This window comes from Lissotriton vulgaris, chromosome 7, assembly GCF_964263255.1.
Source record: "Lissotriton vulgaris chromosome 7, aLisVul1.2, whole genome shotgun sequence".
Lineage (NCBI taxonomy): Eukaryota > Metazoa > Chordata > Amphibia > Caudata > Salamandridae > Lissotriton > Lissotriton vulgaris.
The window spans coordinates 307,542,906-307,563,559 of NC_141695.1; the positions used below are offsets into that span (position 1 = coordinate 307,542,906).

Below are 20,654 nucleotides of genomic sequence, written 5' to 3' on the forward strand. Positions count from 1 at the left end.
CCAATGGTTGACTCACACTGAGATTCTGCCCCATGGCATTTCAACCACTTCCCCCTGCTCCTCCACCTTGGACACCCTCCAATGGGTCAGTGCCCTATGTGGCGTCTAAATGCCTGGTACTTCCAAGATGTGAAATTCACTGAGTCCCTTGAGTCTACGCTCCAAACCTAGTTTGATGACAATGAAGGCTCTGTTGGCTCTGTAGGAACACTATGGGATACAAGCAAAGCAAGACTCTGAAGCTCACCTAGGAGCCATATTAGGGCCCATGAGCGGGAGCTTGGTGAGCTGATTGCCCAGTTGGGGGCACGCTCCCTTCGCTTGGACAAAAACGGGAAACTAGGGATGGGACAGTGCTCTTGATCTTCCTAGACTCGATTCCCCTTTCCAGGTTGTCTCTTCATGATGACCAACATGCTGGATAAGCCTCTTACGGCAGACGAGATCGACGAAGCCTTGTCTGGTATGGCACTGGGCAAAACCCCGGGCCCGGGCAGCGTACCCATAGAGTATTACACCATGTTCCGAGAGACACTTCTCCCTCACCACTGTACTAGGAGGCCCATCAGGTCAGGTCTTTCCAGAGTTATACTGTGCAACATATTTGCAATACCCAAGACGCAGCCCCCCTCCGTGTTAAGTGCTGAATACCGCCCAATAACACCCCATAACTGAGAAGTTAAAATCTTTGCAGAGATCCTGTCGAATAGGCTCAGGCAGTTCTTGACTGAACTGGTACAACTGTATAAATACTGCTTCATGCTGTCTCGGAGCATGCAGCACTGTATTCGCACACGTGGCTCTGGCCCACCTTCATCGGCTGCCTTCTGACTTAGCCATGCTCCTTATCAACTTTGAGACAGATTTCCACACGGTGGACTGGGACTACCTCCACGCGGTGTGGACTCACTTTGGCTTGGGACTGCAATTCCGGTGCATGGTCGGGATTCTTTACTCCAACCCCACTGCTCGTGTTCGGGTGAATGGGGTCCTGTTTTATACATTTCCCATAGAGCGAGGGACTAGACAGGATTTTCCCCTGTCTCCCCTCTTCGCTGGTGAACTCATCCGTGAAGACCATCACTATACTGGCTGGATCTGGGGTAGTGGGCATGAAGACTGCAATGCACTGCTGGCGGACGATGTCCTGCTTTATCTTAGTTGCCTGGCTGTGAGCATCCCCCAATGTCTATTGTTGCTCGAGCAGTTAGAGCGGGCTTCGGGCCTCCGGAGGAACCCCTCCAAGCCGGTGCTGGTCCCTCTAGCGCCGTCCAGGGACTGCTTCAATTGGCAAACGAGGATTCCCCTCCGTCAACCCAGTTTTAAGTACCTGGGCACATGGGTTGCTTTACACCCCAAACTCACCTGGGCCCTTAATCTTCAGCCCCTAGTTCAGAAACCCCAATACAAAACCAATACATTTACCCCGGACATGGTTCTCGGCGCTAGACTGTGCTGCTAAAACATTTCTTTGAAGGAAGTGACCCGATTAGGGCCACCCGAGTCACCACTGACCACCTCTCAGCTTTCCATGCCAAAATGAAGAGTTAGAGAACACAATGGAGAATATACACCAAAAATCATTTATTGTACAGGCTCAGAGCAGGGCCCCGTCTGCACAGTCTTAAGAGAGTGTTACATAGGGGACTGAGAAACTGTAAGCATAAAGATACATTATATGCATTGCATGGTCAACTAATAAGTGGAATTTTCCAAACAGATGTGGATGAACAGCGTAAAGATAGAAAAAAACTTCTACTCTCGTATCTTGCACAACTCAGAACTTTTTCAAGGCTGTTCCACCCTGCACTGCGTTTAAACTGCTAGACAGGTGGGAGAGGGCCTCTACAGAGATGGGAATCTATGTACTGGCACAAACAGTTTTTTGTTGCAGAAACTAAACTTAGCAAGAAGCATTTCTCAGAAGCTAGCAGGATTAGGTTCAACCAGCAGGAAAATGGCCTTTAAAGGAAAATTGCGCAGCGAATGGTAACCAATACATGGCATTAAAAAGCATCAGCGAGCATAATCTAACACCGCTGTGCAGGCTCCCAGCCACACATTGCGTTTACCCACTGTCAGTTAGGCCCCTATGATAGCAGCTTGGGCATGACCAACCTCTATCTCTAATAATTGCCTTCCAACTTTCTTGTTTTCCATGTCTGGTTTAACGGGGTGGACCGATCCCGCTTATCATCTGGAACTGGCACTGCCTGACATTCCGCATCTCCGTCTCCCCTCACAATGCCACGGGTTACCTGGGTGGTGCTCCCTGCATGGAGGGAAGCCCGTCGCCATGTTCAGGCATACTTACACAGCAGACGCAGCACTGGCATGGAGCAGTGTGGCTCAATTGTTAGAGCGGCAGACCCTGATGTAGAGGTCTAGCCCGGGACCAGGGTTCAATTCCCGCCTCGGCGGGACTTGGGCTCAATTTCCTCGGACCTGATAATTCTCGTCTCGGTGCCTATTCTAATCATGGGTCCCACTCTGCAACTCTGGGCAATAGCTTGCTTAATCTCCACAACAGCCCCAACAACGCTAGGATGCCTGGCTTCACCTTGGGGTGCCCAGGAGTGGGCACTTCACAGGGAAAAGCCAGGAAGGCTTCCACAGCGGTATGCGTACAAGCGCCGAGATACCCTCATGGGTGATTCGTGCGCTATACAAGTACTACTACATTTACATTTACCTGGCTGAGGGAGGTGGCTGGGCTCAGCGGTTTTCATTCCTCATACCTCATTTGTAGTTCAAGGCTGGGTGATGTACGGTCGGTGACACATATGCATTCTTCTCAGGACCGCCAGCGCAATCACACGTGCACCCAATTATATAGGTACCTTCACCTCAGGCACACCCTCCTCGCCTATTCCCTCCCTACTGTCCTAGAGTTCAGTTCCCTAGAAGCAAAGTTACTTAAGGGGCACCCGGGCCATAGCGGGACTTCTCAGATTTATCGTACACTCATTGTCAACTTGCCCGGCTCACTGGACCACAGTCTTAACCGGTGGGAGAGTTGGATAGGTCCCATTGAGGACGAGGATGGACGCAAAGCCCTGATGGACCCCCGTGAGCTCACTGCTTCCTCCGGACTGAGACATATTCAGATCAACTATCTATACTCATTGTACCTTTCCCCGCTCAGTTTGGTTTTTGAAGCTTATGGCTGCCCTCAGAAACACGGGCGGGGGTGGGGGAAATGGCTGGATCAATTGGCTTAACTGGATGTGGGTTTGTGTCAGGGGCCTCTTTAGTAAGTTTGCTGCTCTATGTCTACTCAATGCCTTGCTTATCTCTCTCAGCAATGTAACTCTGTGTGCCTTGTATTGTGTTCCACGAGCCGAGCAGGGCTGTAATGCAATAAAGTTTGTTTATCAACAAAAAAAAGGGTCCGCAGATGATATCTCCATAAGGGCTGACGTTTCAGGCAAAAGCATATTAGGTGACTAAAGCTTTTCTCTTTACAGCTACAAAATTGATACGCCTCCTTTCCGTGTAGAGTCTAACCCCTCAAATTCGAAGCTAGGAATATACAGCAGTCAAAATCTCAAAATACTTCCTTTTCATCACGCATTTCAAGTTAGAATTGATAGAATCCTATTGAGACAGTAAATAGGATTCGTATACCAGATCCATATGCTTATATTTTCCTAACAAGATTAGATATTTCTCCTTTTAAATGAGAGTTGAGGCCTTCCTCATTACACTCTTCTGCATAAACTGCCCCAGTTAAGCTAAACTCTTAGTCTCCTAAATTGTGTGCAGTTGTAACCTTGTTTAAAGAAGAAATATTCGGTTCCATGTCATTGTTTAAATTATTCTTGAGTATCAGATTAATTAGAGATTTTACGGTGGTGGAATCTGCGTACACAATAACACTGATAATTCATAGTAGAACAAATATGGAGTGTTGAGAGTGATTTTAAGTTCAACTTCAGTCTGATGACACAATAAGGGTTAGTGGATTGAAGATGTAAAATTGGTCAAATACTCTGTATATAGGTTTTCTCAAAGTTCAACAACCATCTTCCCATTCAAAACAGGCAAAGATAAAGTAGAAACAGAATGAGTTTCATGTGTAAGTCTTTTAGAGATGAGTCTAGAGCTCTGCCACTAAATGCATTGGAGAATCTCATAATTGATTCAGTGACAACGGTAGAATTGGACAGCCTGGTTGAAAGATGACTTGACCATGATAGCCTACTATTGATCAAGACCCAGAGATAATTGCAATGATTAGGGGGCAGATGTATGAATGTATTTTTTAGTCGCAAACACTGCGAATCGCAAAAAAACAGCGTTTGCGACAAAAAAATAGGAAAAAGGTATGTATGTACGAATTCGCATCGCAAAATAAGTAATCGCTATATTTGCGATTACTTGATTTGCGAGAACAGCTTTTCTGCGATTTTTTTGCGATTCCTTATTTTGCGTGGTTCTTTATTTGCGAAATCGCAAACAGATGTATGAAAAATTTGCAAATTGCGAATTCATGAAAATCGCATTTTAAGAAATCGCATTAACACCAACTACATGCACGTGGTAACCAGGTTGAAAGTATAAAAAGGAACCCGCAATGCAATGAAAATTTTCAAAATGGCAGGACTTTACCTGATAGCCAGGAGGCTGCGTATCCAAGCTCTTGCACAGAGGAGACAGAGACAGGAGAGAATATTCAGACTGCTTATCACGCTGTTCCAGCAGACTGAAGAGGACATCTATGACAAACAAAGATTTCACCCACACACTGTTTTGGATCTCATTAATGAATTGAAACCTTTTTTCAAGCATCCAACAGGCAGGACACAATCAATTCCTACCCATGTGCAGGTATTGTGCTCACTGCACCTTTTGGCTTCAGGGTCTTTTCTAAGTGTCATTGCAGAGGTTGGCGGGGTGTCCCAGAGTGCTCTTTCACGCTTTTTCCATGCCTTTCTGGATGCAATGCTGAACAGGCTTCAACATCACATTTACTTATCAAACACCCAACAAGCCATGCAAGAAACAAAACTGGATTTTTACCAAATTGCACGTTTTCCCCATGTGATTGGTTGCATTGATGGCACCCATATAGCCATCACTCCACCACCAGCCACAGAATATGTGTTTAGAAATAGGAAAAGCTACCATTCCCTCACATCCAGATTGTGTGCAATGCTAAATACATCATCAATGATATTGTGGCAAAGTACCCAGGCAGCACACATGACTCCTTCATTTTCCGACATAGTGGAATTCATAGAAGTCTGAGTGCTGGACAGTTTGGAGAGGGATACCTGCTAGGTAAATGAACCACATACATACATCCACCCATACATTAGTCAATTATTAATGGAACACACAGTCACTCTTACTTTTCTTCCATGCAGGTGACAGTGCCTACGCAGTGCAAGACTTTATCCTAAAGCCATATTTGAATCCATCAAATGCAAGTGAGAGAAGATACAGGCACTTTAAATACTTTTTTGCCAAAAAGCAACTCATGGCTGCACACCATCTCTTCAATTAGGATCTCTTGCTCTTTTTCAGAAAACTTATGTTTTCTCTTTCTTTTCTCTCCAGCCATTTCCTCCTGTGTATTTTGGGACTCCATTTCACTGCAAGCAGGTCGGTTCAGCCTCTAAACAGTCTTCCAACTGCTACTGGGTGTGGCTCAAGCAAGCAGGTGCAGGTAATCACTCCCTCTTCCTGGCTGTGATGTCATCATTCTGCTCCTGCATGGCAGATTCCCGTTTTTTGCGATTTCTTAATTTGCGAATTTCGCAATTTAAGAAATCGCAATGGATTCTGAGAATTTGTAATAAATTGCAAACACCTACATACAACCCGTTTTGCGAATCTGCAATTGCGAATCGCAAAATATTTCAATTACAGAATCGCAAAACACAATCTTGATACATCTGCCCCTAAGAGTTTTAATGATGGCAGCACCAAGTTCCCAGGCGATCTTCTCAGCGTTCCTTCAAAACACCATTATTTTGATTTTAAGAGCAATTTGTTGTTAAACCATTCACAAGACTGAACTTGTTCAATTGCCCCAAAAGATGTTGTAATCCATTCGACGTTTGTGAAAGGATTACTAAGTCATTGGCATATGCCAAATGTGAGATCCTACATGTTCCTTGTGTTGAGGCAACCGCTTGATCTTGATTGAGAAACTCAGTCAAGTCAGCTATATATAAAATAAAATAGGAGCAGAGAAAAAACACAACTTTGTTTGAGTCCATGCTTGGTTTGTATTTTCGTGGGCAGTATGTTCTCTGTAGTGTTATTTGTAGCCATGTATGCAAATGTAGCTCTATTAAAATGAGAAAGAGTAATGGGTCACTTTTCCATTTACTAAGCTTATTACACAGATAATGGTGATCAACCTTATAAAAAGCTGTGGAATAATCCACAAAAAAGCATAGATAGCTGTATTATACGTAAACACCTTTTTGCAAGAAGGGACAGCAATGCGATATTATCAATTATTGACCATCTTGAGCGAAAACCTGTTTGAGTTAAGGGTGTTAGGCCCTGTTCCTTCGCCTACTTCTCTAAATGGCTTAAAAAATAATTCGCAAAAAGCTTCCCTCTCAAAATCCATTAGCGCAATTAGCCGATAATTTTTGGGATTTTGCTTTGAGCCCTCTTATAGATCGACTGTACTACTGCTCCTGTTCATGCTGGAGAAATCATACTGGTAGTGATTACCTTTGAAAATCGATGAAACAAAAGAGTGCTCCAGAATGGGATTTAGGTTTGATTAGATGAATAGGAATCGGACTCTCACAGTAGGAGAAGTCAATGTTTATGAAGTTTTACTTTAGATCTATTTGTCACATCATAGAGTTATTGTTGCCATATGTTAATGGGTATTTTTTAGATTACATGCGTTGTGTAACTAGACAGGGCTTCAGAGTACATGTTTCAGGTGGACAAGATGAACTAACAATAGAAAAAAATCACAAAATGTAACAGAGGCTGAGAATGAAGCTAGACTTGATAGTGGATTGATACAGAAAAGGGGGTGGTGATGAACAGAGTGTCTGAATTAAGCAGATCACTCTTACCCAGTCCAAAGATCAGGGCTTGATCCATCACCGTTTTTTAGCTCACTGCACCATCCCAGCTCAGAACTTGGCTATATGCAAATTAGTCTGACCCTGGCCCAGTGCATCATGGGAACAGGGCAGACTAAACTACCAAGCCAATTCTTATACTGGGAAGGAAACAAGCTACCGGGGACCGGTTTCTAGCATTTCAGCCGTCTTCGGCCCGGCTTGCTTGAATCCTGATGGTGCAATGAGCTAGGGACTCACATCTGAGTATACCCTTCCACGCTTAGGGTGGACAAAATTGATACAGAAAAGGGGGTGGTGATGAACAGAGTGTCTGAATTAAGCAGACCACTCTTACCCAGTCCAAAGATCAGGGCTTGATCCATCACCGTTTTTTAGCTCACTGCACCATCCCAGCTCAGAACTTGGCTATATGCAAATTAGTCTGACCCTGGCCCAGTGCATCATGGGAACAGGGCAGACTAAACTACCAAGCCAATTCTTATACTGGGAAGGAAACAAGCTACCGGGGACCGGTTTCTGGCATTTCAGCCGTCTTCGGCCCGGCTTGCTTGAATCCTGATGGTGCAATGAGCTAGGGACTCACATCTGAGTATACCCTTCCACGCTTAGGGTGGACAAAATTGATACAGAAAAGGGGGTGGTGATGAACAGAGTGTCTGAATTAAGCAGACCACTCTTACCCAGTCCAAAGATCAGGGCTTGATCCATCACCGTTTTTTAGCTCACTGTACCATCCCAGCTCAGAACTTGGCTATATGCAAATTAGTCTGACCCTGGCCCAGTGCATCATGGGACCAGGGCAGACTAAACTACCAAGCCAATTCTTATACTGGGAAGGAAACAAGCTACCGGGGACCGGTTTCTGGCATTTTAGCCATCTTCGGCCCGGCTTGCTTGAATCCTGATGGTGCAATGAGCTAGGGACTCACATCTGAGTATACCCTTCCACGCTTAGGGTGGAGAAAATTGATACAGAAAAGGGGGTGGTGATGAACAGAGTGTCTGAATTAAGCAGACCACTCTTACCCAGTCCAAAGATCAGGGCTTGATCCATCGCCGTTTTTTAGCTCACTGCACCATCCCAGCTCAGAACTTGGCTATATGCAAATTAGTCTGACCCTGGCCCAGTGCATCATGGGAACAGGGCAGACTAAACTACCAAGCCAATTCTTATACTGGGAAGGAAACAAGCTACCGGGGACCGGTTTCTGGCATTTCAGCCGTCTTCGGCCCGGCTTGCTTGAATCCTGATGGTGCAATGAGTTAGGGACTCACATCTGAGTATACCCTTCCACGCTTAGGGTGGAGAAAATTGATACAGAAAAGGGGGTGGTGATGAACAGAGTGTCTGAATGAAGCAGACCACTCTTACCCAGTCCAGAGATCAGGGCTTGATCCATCACCGTTTTTTAGCTCACTGCACCATCCCAGCTCAGAACTTGGCTATATGCAAATTAGTCTGACCCTGGCCCAGTGCATCATGGGAACAGGGCAGACTAAACTACCAAGCCAATTCTTATACTGGGAAGGAAACAAGCTACCGGGGACCGGTTTCTGGCATTTCAGCCGTCTTCGGCCCGGCTTGCTTGAATCCTGATGGTGCAATGAGCTAGGGACTCACATCTGAGTATACCCTTCCACGCTTAGGGTGGACAAAATTGATACAGAAAAGGGGGTGGTGATGAACAGAGTGTCTGAATTAAGCAGACCACTCTTACCCAGTCCAAAGATCAGGGCTTGATCCATCACCGTTTTTTAGCTCACTGCACCATCCCAGCTCAGAACTTGGCTATATGCAAATTAGTCTGACCCTGACCCAGTGCATCATGGGAACAGGGCAGACTAAACTACCAAGCCAATTCTTATACTGGGAAGGAAACAAGCTGCCGGGGACCGGTTTCTGGCATTTCAGCCGTCTTCGGCCCGGCTTGCTTGAATCCTGATGGTGCAATGAGCTAGGGACTCACATCTGAGTATACCCTTCCACGCTTAGGGTGGACAAAATTGATACAGAAAAGGGGGTGGTGATGAACAGAGTGTCTGAATTAAGCAGACCACTCTTACCCAGTCCAAAGATCAGGGCTTGATCCATCACCGTTTTTTAGCTCACTGCACCATCCCAGCTCAGAACTTGGCTATATGCAAATTAGTCGAAGACGGCTGAAATGCCAGAAACCGGTCCCCGGTAGCTTGTCTCCTTTCTGGTGAAGAATTGGCTTGGTAGTTTAGTCTGCCCTGTTCCCATGATGCACTGGGCCAGGGACAGACTGATTTGCATATAGCCGGGTTCTGTGCTGGGATGGTGCAGTGAGATAAATAACGGTGATGGATCAAGCCCGGATCTTTGGACTGGGTAAGAGTGGTCTGCTTAATTCAGACACTCTGTTCATCACCACCCCCTTTTCTGAATCGTTTTTGGCCACTATAGGTGTGGCAGGGTATACTCAGACATGAGTCCCTTTCTCACTGCACCATCAGGATTCAAGCAAGCCGGGCCGAAGACGGCTGAAATGCCAGAAACCGGTCCCCGGTAGCTTGTCTCCTTTCTGGTGAAGAATTGGCTTGGTAGTTTAGTCTGCCCTGTTCCCATGATGCACTGGGCCAGGAACAGACTGATTTGCATATAGCCGGGTTCTGAGCTGGGATGGTGCAGTGAGATAAATAACGGTGATGGATCAAGCCCGGATCTTTGGACTGGGTAAGAGTGGTCTGCTTAATTCAGACACTCTGTTCATCACCACCCCCTTTTCAGACTTGATAGTGGGGCTGAGGACATGCAAACATACTTAGGCATTGTGAAATACTGTGGCCTACTGTAGCCTACAATTCAGATAGATATAGATCAAATTATGAATTTCTATCTCTCTGTTGTCTTTAAGGGTGCATGAAAGCGAGTAAGATTAATGTAGAGGAATCCATGTATCTTTAATTATAAAAACACCTTTATTTAGGCTATTGTTCTATGTTGGTCATCTAATCATTGAAAATCATAGCTGTGCTGTCTACTCTTAGGCTAAAAAATGCACGTCAATTTGGAATTTTATCAGATGAAATGGTTAACATGTTTAAATATGTATTTTTACAATTGTTTAGCTTTTACGCTGTTTCTGCTTTTACTGAAAAAATGTATATTAAAAAGGTGGTGATATTTCTATAGCTGTCAGGAGCCTACTTAAGAAAATATCAACTTTAGGTACCGTTTGTCTTTTATACAGATACCACATTGTTGTATCTATCTGTATTTGCATCCATAGATTGTTTATGACAGCTCATCAGTGAAGTTGAAGCTGGTGGGAGATCAGCTTTAGGAGAAACCGGAATCCAAAGCTTTGACCTGCAGATTTTATCCCAATCTGGGGTGTACATTCTATTATACTGGATTACAACTAACTTCTGCTTGTCCACCTTTTGTTATATAAGTATATTGCTTATTTTTTAATTACAGGCAAATTCTTCAATAATACAGTTTGCTCGCTGTAGAGTGTTAATTGCTTTGACCTCCTTAGAAATGTGTCAAGAGTTCCCAACTTGAATCACTCATTAAGTAAAGAAAAGCTATGGCTGTAAAGAACTATACATCTAAAACTGCCCGCTAGGCATAAACCTACTAAGGAGGGATGAATGTTACAATTTCACTGGAGTAAAAAATGTTTTCTGGATTATGCCATGTTAAAAACAGCACAGAAAATCATACCTGCAACACAGAATCACATGGACTTTAATCACAGCTTCTCATCGTAAACTAACTATGTATTCATAAAAAAGTAATTTTACATTCCTGCCATAGCCATTATCAAATGCATTTTTAAGCCAGGGAAATATATGAGCTTGCTGTCTTCCTTGGCATATACTAATATGCCTAAGCAGAATCAGTATTTCCAATTATTATCCTCACACTGGTTTCTGAAGGTCAACTTTATAGCCTGAAAAATGATAAATACATGGCTGAATTTGAATGGAGCATCTGTATACAGATTACATAATCCACCTAATGTGATCTAAACTTTTCCGGCAAATATGCCTATTTTGTTCAAATTCAATTATCTTCAAATTTAATTTCAGGAACAAAAATGATTACACTCACCACAATGTGCTTTGGATTTTTTTTTAAAAAATTACACCCCTGCAAAGGTGTAGGCGCTTTCAATATGTCCGTCCAACCTTTATACAGGTATGAGGTCCAGTTTAAATTGCCACATGACCCAGATGTATGCCATTTAGGGAGTCAATAAAGTGGACAGACGTTGATTAGATAAATCAATAATACCTGAATCCTATATATTTTTGCCTCTGTTGTACATTTTAATATGAAATCAGTTAATCAACATTAATCAGATTCAAAATATGCCTTCAGCTCAGATCCTCATAACACCTATGTAGAATTAATACCTGTAACTAAGATAAAGGAACCCACAGAAATGGGTTATTTTTCGCTATGAATATCTCTGTATCCAGTTTTAAGTTACAGGAATAAGGTCTCAGTTGACAGCACCAAAAATAGCTTCTCCAAAAAAGGCTTTACAAGATGGATGAACAATTGCTATCCAGTTTTGATTCCACGGGAAATGGACTAAGTAATGCTTACAGTGATAACGACTATATCATGTTTAAAGACTGCCTCATTAAATAATAAATAATGTCATGCCTTAATTGTATTGTGAAATAATAGATGTTGTATGCAGTTAATATGGGTATACTGCTCTGTTCACACTTCAAGAAGAAATCAATATTATCAAATGTCTGTTCTTTAAAGATACTGTCTTGATTCATTCTCCCTGTTGTGTGATCTCTCAGTAGTAATATGTTATTTTGCAACAGGTACTATTTCAGAAGTAATCTACTGGTAAGAAAATCATCCAAAATGCACAATATTCATTTAAGTTCGTAAAGTTCAATTCTGGGCGGAGTTTCAGTATTCAATTTATAACAGAAAGAATTGATTAAATATAGGAACACTATAAGGCAAGCTTAAGCAATAACCAAAATCACCATATATTAGTTTGTTGAATAACATTTTACTGTTTATATATAAGAAATATTCTATAGTGTTGTGACTTGAATTCTCATTATGCAACCTTTCCCTTAGTTACCTGTTCCCTGCCGCTCAGCCAATATGGATGTGATGGTGTGGAATGTTGGAGTGCCTGGTGAGGTAATGGAATGCTGGAGTGCCCGGTACGGTTGAAGGAGTGTCAGTTGGAGAATGTGGGCATGGCAGCAGGGAGGGTGCTCCTGGATGGGCTGCACTTCCTATCTACTATTTACCTTCTGAAAATCCTGGAACTAAGACTTAATATACCTACTCTACGACTACATATGGACCTCGCTTGTTTTACAAAATATAACTGTCAAACCTAGTCCACCACTCTCGTCCTAAATACAGAACTGGAGACAACACAGTTTTAATCCCAAAAGTATGTTGTAATGTGGTAGCTTTGAATGATAAATCAAATAGGAAGTAACATGCTGTGCCTTCGCTATGACCAACTTTGACGCAAAACAAAAACAGCAAAGATGGGAGTGGCCTTCATTTAAAGGAAATTCTCAATTAGTAAAGGCACATAAGTATTTTTTGTGTTTACAACTTTGATTTTGGGCAAGGATTCCCTCTGTTTAAGAAGTCAGGCAAACGAAGGCCAAATCATCTCCTAGTGTGGCCAGACTCAAACCTTAGGATATTTTCCCCACAATGGAGAAGAGTAAGCTCCAATTCAGAACCTATCCATTACCAGAGGTGCAACAAGAGTCTATCATGTAAGATGCCTGTGTTCACAGACGTGTCACAACAAGCAGGACTCAATTACACCTTATATTGTTAAAATGAATTATAGTAACTCATCAGTGGAAAATGGCAAAGAAAAAAGTCACACTACTATTGTGATACCACCACGCTTAGCAAGAAGATACTATCGTTCCCTTGTAAGTATCAGAAGTGATGTTCTCACCCTTGGCTCCTCTCAGCACAAATCCAAACCCTTCACTGTCTTTCTTCTGTAACAGCACTGTCTTCTCTTTGATAATGTAGTCACTGAAAGAGAAAAATTCGAAAAGTTAGTTTAGTTCTCTACTCCCTGTCATAGGGAGACAAAGAGAGGGTTCTAATGAGAATTCACAGACTGCAGCCACTGAATCCGACCAGCTTATCTAGTGTTACATCTAAGGTGTACTGACTGACCTATTGGGAACTTCAAGAACAGCACTTGCATATGAAAGCTGGGAAGAGTGTGCAATTTGCAAAAAATACTGGTATGTGACTGGCGCTATCACATACATTTTAACTTATTACGGATACTGGCCACCCAAAAAACATGTTTTTCGATCAGAAGGGTACATTAGCTGTCGAAAAAGAATGCACTGGATTCTTGCCACCACACAAATGATTTTTCCCTCATTATGCTGTCTCTCTCTCGCTCTCTCTTCAGAAGATGGCTTTCTGGGTTCTTGCACTCCATTTTCAGTCCCACTGTACCTAGTTTTCCCCATCAGTTAGGTGTCACAGTCACCAGATACAAAACATTACAGTTAATATCACACTGCTCTCAAACATTTCTTCAACGTTTTATTTGCACATTTCAACTGTCATTTTGTCATCAACTGTCACATGTTCCCAAACAATGCTACATATTCCTGTATACATGTTTTAATTAAAGGTACTTTGAGCACATCTATTGAGTCTGTTGCACTTTACATTAAGATACATATGCTATGCATCATAAAGCATGATCAATCAGAAGTAAAATACTTAAATATTAACGAAGGGTGCCATTCATTGTTAAATGTATACTTTTTTTGACACTAAACAAAAACCAGAAGTATAAACATCCCCTTACCAGTGGCATCAAACAACTGAGAATAATTTTAATTACATATGTTACATATACCATTGAAAGAATTCTGGTATGTTGACTTAACTTTAATGAGACCTAGAAAATGACAGATGTCATTCTGCACTGTCCAGCTACCTAGAAGGTACCTGTCAGAATTGGGCTGCAAATGTACATCAATGATCATATCTGACCATTCTGAATTCCGTGGTCCCTTCGGAAAAAATAAGAAATTTACTGTCTCATATTCCATACAGAGAACTTATATTACTATAACTCAAGCAGTAAGAACCTCAGGACATTGCAGCTGCACCACAACACTGAAAAAGAAGTTGCATTTAGCAGCACTGTAATAAGTGATCCCAATGTTGCAATCTTACAATTCAGAACAATTAACTGCACACAAAAACTCCAGACTGTCAAAAGCAGTGTAATCAGTTCTCAAAGAAAGTTGCTGAAGATAATTCTATGTCAGGACCGGAGGCGAGGGTTATGCTATTCTTTCTTCCCTTTTTTGAATTGCAGCCATTTAAAGTCAAGTAAAAAAGAAACTACTATTCCTATGAAACATAGGGAATAAACAGTTAAAACAAAAGAGTGTGCACAGATAGAGCGTCCCTTCGTCTGCACCAATCACAGATACCCAAGGTGCTGATGGTCCTTTGTCCCTGTCTACTCTAACTCTTTGTACGCTGCTTGCAGCCAAGCTAAGTCTACTTTTTGTTCTCTCCTATGCTTCATTGATTGTTTAGTTTATTAACAATATTGGGCTTCACAGCGGTTAAGCCGATGATTTAATTCAGTGTGCTGCGCTGTAGGGGTTCATTTCATTGTTTTCCCCATTGTGATTAATTTCCTGTGCCATTTCCCTCATAGCTTGTTTGTGTGTGGCGTGCGCCCCACCGTTCCACTTCGTGGACGCGCGCCCCCCTCAATCTTGTCAATGGTTTGTGCGTTTCGGTAGAATTTCCCTGACAGGTTTCCTTTCATTGTGCTTAGCTAGTTTGCCGCTACTCGGCAGCTCGCACTCGACCATGGGAGTGTTTGAGCTCCGTAGCAGCCGGTATTCAGGTGCCAGATTGCGGTGACTTCGTCTCGCTGCTAGAGGGCCCCCGATTATGCGCCCGCCCGAGGCGAGCGTGCCGGATTCCGCGCAGTCAGTGCACTTCAGAATCCAGAGCCGCATCGTCGCATGAGCCTAATCTTTTGCCTGCTGTACACCCCTGACCCGGGTCTGTCATTGTTTGCCATTAGGCACGTTTCCTTTATCAGCGCTTACGCCCTCTTGAACGCCCGAGCCTCGATCTGTACCTGCCATTAGGCAGCTGGTGGCAGTTTTTCCCTGCCCTGGGGGTCAGTATATTTTAGGCCAATTAAAGCTCTGCAAGAAAAATAAGAGAGTCAGCATTGCAGACAGAGTCTGCTGGGACCCTTAATTAGCTGGCCGTCCTTAAATTCTTTGGCACCAGGGCTGTTGGGTCCGGGGCTTCATGCCCTAATTATTGCAAGCACTACCCGCCCATACTACTGGCTGACAGCCAGCCCCCCTTAACCTGAGATATACAACCTCTCCATAATTCCGTATCTGATATATCACTATCCATATATAATTACTTACCTGGTGTACCACTAACTCTAAAGTCATGGAGACTTACTAGGATGACGTCTATCTAGACGGCCAGTGGGAGTAGGACCCACTTACTGCCTTCCAATGGGACGACAATTTTTATGATGCTGTGGATGCATCCATCCACAAGGCGGTGGAACAGGCCATGACACCCAATGAAGAAAGGTCCCACAAAATCGACCAGGCCTGCGACAGGCTGGCCAAGACCACCCAGGCCTTACCGACTGCCCCTCCCCCCAGCGATCCTCTAGCAGACCATCAGTGTCCATCAGCCAAGGGAGCTAGGGACGCTGGGGTGGATGCAGATGCATTTGACCGCCTTAAACAGGGTTTCCTGGCCAGCACCACTCCACCTGCGAATCCCGTTTCAACTCGGGATGGGGACCACGGAGATGCGGACGATGCCGCTCGGCCGTCACACCCTTGGCGTCCTTCCCGCCCAACTCCTTCCTCGGAAGGGCAGAATATATGTGCGGATATGTTGGACCTGGACGATATCCTCCACCCGAGGTCCTCTGACTGGGCTCCCTCGGCAAGGTTGCACAATACGTTGCCAGTCGGATCCAGCGCCCGCTTGAAGCCAAGGCCGCAACTGCCTTGGGGCAGAGTGCCGCCGCCGCTCCCTCGATGGGAAAGTAGCCGCCACACCGGACACTGACCACAGATTGGCCACTTTCCTCCAGAAGTTTGTCAAGGACCCTTAGAAGGGCTAGAACAAGACCGACGGTGGAACCTTCATTACAAATGCACCTAACCAAAATGACCAAAACAGTAATTTTCCCTTTGAATTAAGAAGAGGGACTTGTGTGCACACCGATAAGCACCCACCATGACAGTGCCAGTTCCATACAGAACTTAACGTAATTTAAATCATAAGCACAGGTGCACCACATACACAAACTGTGAAAGCTGAATCACAGACTTATTACAAAGAACTGGGATTAATGTCCAATTTTTTAGAAAACTTCTTTTTATTGTTCCAATGTGTAAGAAAGGATAGCCGACGCGTTTCGTCCTAGATGGGACTTCTTCAGGGCAAGGTGATGTGAGGCCTCTTGGACGATTCGGCAGGTCGTGTGGGAGCAGGCGGCGTGGTATTGGATGCTGATACACACCGTAATGTCCTTGCAATGCACGCATATATTTTACTAACAATGATTGTAATTCCTCATTTCAGTATTCTCTTTGAAGGAGATTAAATCCCTGATCAGGATGCGGAAGAGACGAGGCTTCAACTTGGGTACAGGTGATCCTAGTTAGTCCCATGGATTGCAGTAACTTTAGAATTCGGAGAAAGCACCGTCGTCTAGGTTGTGCCGCTAAGTTCTCGTCTACAAATATATGGCTCAGATCGGCATTCTGCCTGCAATCGTCTTCCTTTGTTGTCCGTGGCCGACTCGCGGAAAGACTGATATTACGGCCCGATCGGTCTCCTTCCGTGCCTGGCTCCACTCCTCCAGTACGAATAGCACCTTGTAGAAGGGAATTGACAGGTCGTGGCGGGATTGCCAAGACAAACTGCTGGACGCCTTGGGCCCAATCACCAAAATTTTGGACATGGCAGAAGAGGCTAAAGTATCAGGGTCACTAATTTCTCTGGACCACCTTTCCTCTTGGGCCCAATGCTTAGTGATGTTTCTTGGAAACGCCAACAGTGCGAAATCCATAGAGCGGCGCAGGTCCCTGCTGATCAAGTTCGACACCAAACTGGGGGACCAGGCCGACTCAGAGGCGGGTCCCATTGCGCAGGGAGGCCTATTTGGCGAACCTTTTATCAAAGAGTTAGGGAGGTTTGAAACACCTTTACCGCCCTGGACAAAGCGCAGTCCTCCATTAGGAAGGTGTTTCACCCTCGGGTTTTCCGAGGGTGAAACACCTTCCTATTTATTTTATATTTAATTTTATAGAGCGGGCAGCTACCCAGAGGTTTCCCGGCGCTAAACCAACAAGGGAGGTGTGCCTGCCGCAAAAGATTATTGATTGAATAGCCAAGTTTTTACATCTCTGCGGAACTTTAGATAATTGGGTTCAATCCGAATAGATAGAGGGAGAGAGTTTCACAGGGTTGGTGCCAGAAAAGCAAAAGATCGACCACCCATTCTGGCTCTCCTCGTCCTAGGAATCTGGAGTTTGTGTTGATTGGATGAACGAAGAGTGCAGGAGGGAAGGTACGGATGAATTAAAGATCTCAGATATTGAGGGGCCTTGCCAGTATTAATTTTATGTATAAGACAAAGAGCCTTAAATTTACAGCGACTGTCAATGCATAGCCAGTGGAGGCTACGGCGGTACAGGGACGTGGAGGATTTGTAGGGTAGTTTATACAGCAGATGGACTGCCATGTTCTGGACCGTTTGTAATTTACAGATTACCTCTTTGCCCGCTCCCAGAAAAAGAACATTACCATAGTCCAGGCGAGATGTTATTAGCACCTGGGCTACGGTTTTCTGGGTGTCCAAAGGAAGCATCCATGTAATTTTTTTCAACCATTTGAGAATGGTTATACAAATGGAAGAGACTCTAACGGCATGTTGCCTCATGGACAACTGGTCATCAAAAATTATCCCCAAGTTGCGAGCTGTTTTCGAAGGGTTAGGAGGGGTGCCCATTTGAGCAGGCCAATGAGAGGGTCCCCATAAGGCGGGATTATTGCCAAATAGGAGAAGTTCAGTTTTCCCTCCGTTCAATTTTAACTTGTTGTCATGCATCCAGGAGGCAATGTTGTTGAGACCATAGCAGAGGGAGGATGTAGTGGAGTGATGGCTGGTGGAGAGTGAGAAAATGATCTGTGTATCATCTGCATATGAATATATGGAGAGCCCCGCTTGCTCCGCAATAGCAGCCAAGGGTCTGACGTACAAATTAAAGAGAAGGGGGCTCAAGATGGAACCTTGAGGAACACGGTATGCAGATTTGTGGATTTTGGACGCAGAGGTAGCCGAGAAGACTTGAAACGTCCGGTCGGACAAGAAACGGGTAAGCCATCCAAGGGCAGAATGAGTGATGCCAGACATCTTTAGAATGTTAACCAGAATGGGGTGGGAGACCGTATCAAATACGGCACTTAAATCTAATAGAATAAGTGCCACAGTCTCCCATCTGTCCACCAGATGGCGAATGGTTTCAGAGACTCCCAGAAGTGTGGATTCCGTAGAAAAGCCTGAGCGAAAACCAGATTGTGAATAATGTAGAATATTATGAGATTCAATATAGCTGGTGAGTTGTTTATTTACATGCTTTTCTAGAATCTTAGTATAAACTGGAAGAAGCGAAATTGGACGGAAGTTGGCGGGGTTATTTGGATCTGCATTGACCTTTTTCAGCAATGGTGTGACCATTGCGTGTTTCCACAAATTGGGGACCTTGGCCTCCCTGAGTGACGTATTCAGTAACTCCATGATGAGCTTTAGAGAAGAGGAATCTAGGGTTAGCAGAATTTGGTAATTCCTTGGTAATTTCCTAATGGTGGACGGGTCGCTCGTCCGGCCGCCCTAACCAACACAGGGGACCGGGCTCCCATCAAAGGCAGTATCAAGACCAGGCCCGATTTGGCAACTTTTACCCCTCCAGAGGACGGCGAGGTAAGCAAAGAGGAGGCAGAGGCGGTGGAACCTCCAGGTCTTCCGGTGAGTGTTCTACCTTCTTCACTTCTAAAAGTGGGGGGCCGTCTGGCCCATTTTTTCCCAACTTGGACTTACATCACGGGGACGCCTGGGTCTTATAAACCGTAAGAGGCTTTCACATAGAGTTTCATGGGGCACCTTTGCAGCCCGTGCCTCCCAGTCCACTCTGCTTTTCAGCAGCAGACTCCACTTTGGTCGACCAAGAGGTCCAGTCTCTTCTGGACAAGGGAGCAATAGCAGAAATCCTGCTTCCTTTGCAACCTCTTCCTGGAGGACAAAATGGACGGGAGACAACGGCCTGTCATCAACTTACGCGAGTTCAACGAGTGGTTGGTCTACCGAAACTGGATGGAGGGCATACTTCAGCTTTGCAACATTCTTCGTCCCAATGACTGGATGGCACTCCTCGACCTCAAGGACGCCTACCTTGCGATCCCTATCTTCCCGCCCCATCGGCAGTTTCTGCAATTTCCCCGGCGGAACAGGACTTACGAGTTCACCACTTTCTCTTTCGGCCTGTCCTCTGCCCTTGGTGCTTCACCAAGGTCCTTCGGCCGGTCATCGAACGCCTACGGGCATCGGGCATGAGTCTTATCGTCTATCTAGACGACATTCTTCTGATGGCTCAGGACCCCAGAACACTCTCTCGTCACCTCCAGACAGCTGTCAACATCCTTCAGAGGCTCAGGTTTGTGATCAACGAGGCCAAGTCCACTCTGGTTCCATGTCGGAAAGTGTTTTTTCTCGGTTTTTCGATAGACTCCGTGGAGTCCTTCCTCAGCCTTCCCTCTCGCAAAATGACGAAAATCTGTCACGAGTTTCGGAGATCTCTAGCCCTGACTCAGATCTCCCTCAGGCAACTAGCTTGCATTGTAGGCCTACTCTCAGCCTCCATTCAGGCTATATTTGCGGGTCCGCTCCACAAAAGAGCCCTCCAGCGCCTCAAGGCTACACACCAAAGCAAAGGCCTCTCTTACTCTGACAAAGTGAGTCTGTCAACGGACGCCAGGGAGGAGCTCTAGAGGTGGCTCTCCAACATGGAAGCCTGGAATGGACGAGCCATCTTCGGTTCCACGCCAGATATCATTATCGAATCCAACGCGAGCAGATCTGGCTGGGGCGCAAGGTGTGGCGACTTCACCACAGGAGGTGTGTGGTCTCCGCAGGAACAACAGTTACACATCAACTGTCTGGAGATTTTAGAGGGTTCATTTGCAATCCAGTGCTAGACCAAGGACTCAATCCGGTCCTGCATCGTCCTCAAGATGGACAACATCTTGGCGGTCTGATATATCAACCATCTTGGAGGCACCCCCTCTCGGACCTCACGGCGAACTTTTGGCAGTACTGCCTGGACCATCAGATGTCTGTAACAGCGGAGTATCTTCCCGGCCAGGACAACCAGGTGGCAGACTTCCAATCCTGTCATTTCCACGACGTGAGTCTCTGGAAGATACACCTGGGGGTGTTTGCAGATCTCCAGAGCGTCTGGGTTCCTTTTTCGGTGGAGCTC

The 20,654-nt window shown here is 44.9% G+C and overlaps 1 protein-coding gene across 1 annotated transcript in view; it reads right to left on the reverse strand.

Moving 5' to 3' along the window:
• Positions 1–20,654, reverse strand: part of SHANK1 (SH3 and multiple ankyrin repeat domains 1) — a 1,619,594-nt gene that overhangs the window by 524,056 nt on the left and 1,074,884 nt on the right. The window contains exon 14 of the mRNA XM_086930109.1: positions 13,013–13,095. Within this exon, the coding sequence (XP_086786235.1) occupies positions 13,013–13,095 (83 nt within the window). The remainder of the gene's footprint in view (positions 1–13,012; positions 13,096–20,654) is intronic.